The sequence below is a fragment of the Bison bison genome, unplaced genomic scaffold (assembly GCF_000754665.1).
Source record: "Bison bison bison isolate TAMUID 2011002044 unplaced genomic scaffold, Bison_UMD1.0 scf7180017864451, whole genome shotgun sequence".
Taxonomy (NCBI): Eukaryota; Metazoa; Chordata; class Mammalia; order Artiodactyla; family Bovidae; genus Bison; species Bison bison.
In genome coordinates this window covers 4,308,103-4,312,607 of record NW_011495013.1, presented here as the reverse complement: position 1 = coordinate 4,312,607, position 4,505 = coordinate 4,308,103, and the positions used below count along the sequence as shown (strand labels likewise).

Genomic DNA, 4,505 nt, shown 5'->3' with positions numbered 1-4,505 from the left:
ACACACATCAAATTTGGCCACTTATTAAAATATCTGCATCACATACTTAGCAACCACCATTTTGCCCCTGGACTACTGCTGCAAACTGGTTTCCCTGTATCTTTTCTTACCCTTTTCTAATCCATTCTCTGAATGATCAGTTTTCCTCTCTTGCTTTATAATCCTTTCATTATCTTAAAGTTTTCAAACTCTTTAGCACAGCAAGAATCCCAGAATAACTTGACCCCTGCCTTTCCCTACAAAGCCATCTCATCTAACTTGCCTTCTTTCTGTTCCTTAAACATGTCAAACCTTCCCAAACATTCCAAGCCTTTACACTTGCTCTTTGCTCTTTCGGAAATTATTTCTCCCCATTCTTTTTTTCTTCAAGTCTCAGTTCATCAGAGAAAAATTCCCTAAGTTACTCTGCATCATAGCTCTTCTCTAAGAAAAAGACTTTTTTTCATTGTTAGGTATGGTAATTCTACCTGGAACAATACACTCTGTTGAATGTTCCTTGAAAACATTGGTCTCACTCACTAATTACTATACTTCCTTCTTTTTTTATTTAATGAGTGCCTCCCCAAGTAGAATATAAAAACAACGAGACAGATGTCTTGCCTGTACTGTTCACTGCTGCATCCCTAGCTGGCACACCAAATTAAGTGTATGAATGAATTTTCAGCTAAATATACTTTAACATAATTCCAGTCATGATACCATAATTTCAGGACTGCCTTACAATGAGGTCCCTCTTCATAATAAAAAACATTAAATTCTATGTATGTATCCAAGGAAAAAAAACTATTGCTTTTTCCAAGTTGTATATAATCAACCAATGTGTTAAAGTTTAAAAAATAAGCAAAAAATCCACTTCATCAGCTGAAACTTGCTTTTTTAAAAATTAAACAAGCTTGAAAATAAAAGCTAAACATTATTACTCTGATATACTTACTACACAAGCATGTAGAATAGCACAGTTTAGCTAGGGCTATTTAACAATCACTGCAGATGGTGACTGCAGCCATGAAATTAAAAGATGCTTGCTCCTTGGAAGAAAAGCTATGACCAACCTAGACAGCATATTAAAAAGCAGAGACGTTACTTTGCCAACAAAGGTCCGTCTAGTCAAAGCTATGGCTTTTCCAGTAGTCAAGTATGTATGTGAGAGTTGAACTATAAAGAAAGCTGAGCGCCAAAGAATTGATATTTTGAACTGTAGTGTTAGAGAAGACTCTTGGGAGTCCCTTGAACTGCAAGGAAATCATACCAGTCAATCTTAAAGGAAAGCAGTACTGAAAATTCATTGGAAGGACTGATGCTGAAGCTGAAACTCCAATACTTTGGCCACATGATACGAAGAACTGACTCATTGGAAAAGACCCTTATGCTGGGAAAGATTGAAGGCAGGAGGACAAGGGGACGAGAGAGGATAAGATGGCTGGATGGCATCACTGACTCAATGGATGTGAGTTGGAGCAAGCTCTGGGAGTTGGTGATGGACAGGGAAGGCTGGTGTGCTGCAGTCCGTGGGGTTGCAGAGTTGGACACGACTGAGTGTCCGAGCTGAACTGATTTAACACTCAACTATCATTTAAAAGGTAAATTTAAAAATCTTAATTTAAAATATTATCAACTTTGATTTACATTAAATATAGTTCTAAGAATGATATCTACAATGCCTTGAAATTAGTCTGACCCTACTCTTCAAGGAGAACATTTACATAGAGGCAAAATGGCATATAAGAAATAATATAACAAAGAGTTACAAAAGACCTACATTTTAGTCCTGGCACATTAGCTAACTAGATTTATAATCGTAAAGTGATAAAATCTTTCAGTTTTCGTCCTTTCAACTGTATCATGAGAAATTTCTATCTGTCCTAACCATGTGGTAAGGATTTTTGGTAAAGATCAAATGAAATATCAGTAAAAAGAACTTTGTAAAACTGTAATATTATAATTACACAATATAATAATGATGTGCTATCAAATACTATGAAATTTTACTTAAGCCAATTACCTGAGATTTTGGAAAGTAAAATCAAGTCTTCTAAAAAAAAAATTTACCTTAATACATTCGTCACCTGGAATATCAAACACCTTTTCAATTTGTTTTTCAACCCTTTCAGGATCAGCATTCTTCAGATCTATCTTAAAAGAAAAAAATCACCATGTCTTAATATAATGAAATTAAAATGTATTACATATTAATATTTGGAGATAGATGCATACTTGCTTTTGAACTAACTGACCCCTTAACAATTTTATTTTCAAAAGTATTAAGAGAAAAATAATGACAAAAAAGTAATAAAATTTTAATGCTCATGACCACTGAAATTAGAAGGCAGACAGCAAAGCAAGTAAGATATTGAGGTCATTAGCTACTCAGAGCCAAAGAGATCAATAACAACATCATGTACACTGATTTTATGTGTTATATATAACTTATAACAACAAACTGTCTTTCTTTGCTTCCTTTAAATCTATCTTCAATATCAAAAAATAAAACTGAATGCAATGCAAATTTTTAATTAAGATTCTTGATTTATTAATTTTAAAATATAAAAGTTAAGCTTTATCAACACTGTTCTCAGTTTAGCACTTAACTGTTAAGCGTCCTGTGTTACACTGTTTCATCCTACTTCATAATGTCCTTTTCTTTTCCTCTACAGTTTAGTTTAACAGACTATTTGGCCTGTCCTGCCCTTCCCTACAGAAACAGCCCCCCATCGCTCCATGTAATTCAGGGAGACTATCTTCTCAATTACATGCCAGGGTAGAGGAGTTTGAGTTGAACTTTTATCGTATGCAATTCAAAGAAATCCCAGTATACAACTGACCTGGAATAACAAGGAGTTTCAACTGCATGGGTCCACTTACATGCAGATTTTTTTCAATAACTATGTAAAACTACACTTGTAGAATACCAGGTGCAAGACTTGTATTGAGGTGGATAGCTTATCCCTAACAAAGGCATAAGTGATATTTAACATAAAATTAATAATGTATTGGCTTTCTGTTTTATAACTTTGCTTTCAAAGAATTACATTACCATACAGTATGACTCTCATAATTAGAGAAACTGCGTATCAACCTATAATTACAAATAAACATTTTTTACTGTAACAATGTTTCCAATACTGTTATGAATATGACTATAATATTGTACGCTATAAAAACTTTAATGAATCTTTCCTTAGTGTATACACTAGGTTACCATGAAGCAATCACATAATGTCATAGCATAAAGCAATATTTCTGCTTCATTGTTATCAATGCATCAATCATTTACCTGTAAATAAATATGAAGTTCCTTTTCACGTTATCTTTTAATTGTTGACGTTTAGTGTCAGTAATACATATAACATCTATGGTGTTTTGTCATCACATAAGACAATACTGATGTAAGTACCGAGAGATGATTCACCTTATAAAAGATGATGTAAACTCAGGGTATTGATAAACAGAGTACTGTAAATGTATTTTCTCCTCTTTATGATTTGATTAGCATTTTCTCTGTCTTATTGTAAGAACACTATATACAATACATATAATATACAAAGTATGTGTTAACAGACTGTTTAAGTTATTGGTAAGATTGTAGTCAATAAGAGGATATTAGTAGTTAACTGTGTGAAATCAAAAGTTACATGCAGATTTTTGACTGCACAGGGGTTTTGCATCCTTAACCTCCATGATGTTCAATAGTCAATTCCATTTAATAAATACCTGAAGATTCTCATATAAAAAGTAGTACAAGTGATACTCATACAGTAAATTTACCCTTAGAAAGTAAAATAATAGCACTGTTGTGCTAACAAATTACCTTGTTTATAACTGGAATTATTGATAGCTGTGCTTCAAAGGCAAGAAAGAAGTTCGCTACCGTTTGGGCTTGAATACCCTATAAAGAAAAGCAGACAAGAAGAAGACACAAGACACTAAGATAATCATTCTATTATCCATCACAAAAGCTGAAATTCAAGACCATTCCACACATCTTCATCAAAAGCAAAGGTACAAGGCAAACTATGGTATCTATACTTCCATGCATCTGGATCATTCCCTGTGAAAATTCCTTTCAGTTCTAGAAACATTTTTTAGAGGGTACTGTGTTAAGCTTTGGGAACAAAGCAGTAATACATGGATCCTTAAGGACCTTGAAGCCTCCTAAAGAACTATGAGACATATTTTATAAAGCCAAGTATATGGATGTTAAGGTAGAGATTGACTGTCCTTGACAGGATTAGGGAGGATTTAACACAACAAAAAAATCTTTGGGTTTTGAATGAAAAGTCCATGAAAATTGAAGTATGTCAAAAGCTTACTATAAATAGTATATCATGGCTCTTGTACTTTCATCTCAGTATGTTTTCATGATTATGTTCACAACAGAGAACTTGGTAATATTATTGACATGTTTCTTTAAATGTAGCACTTCTCAAATTATTACCTTAAAAACACCCAAAATGACATCAAAGATAGACTTTCTAGTTCTGCTAAAAACTGACATCACAGATTAA

General features: G+C 33.3%; 1 protein-coding gene across 1 annotated transcript in view; it reads right to left on the bottom strand.

Moving 5' to 3' along the window:
• The window catches only part of GUF1 (GUF1 GTPase homolog (S. cerevisiae)), a 24,946-nt gene that overhangs the window by 16,664 nt on the left and 3,777 nt on the right, over positions 1–4,505 (bottom strand). Inside the window, exons 5-6 of the mRNA XM_010858856.1 lie at positions 3,809–3,886; positions 2,050–2,133 (exon numbers count right to left, since the gene is read on the bottom strand). Of these exons, the coding sequence (XP_010857158.1) occupies positions 2,050–2,133; positions 3,809–3,886 (162 nt within the window). The remainder of the gene's footprint in view (positions 1–2,049; positions 2,134–3,808; positions 3,887–4,505) is intronic.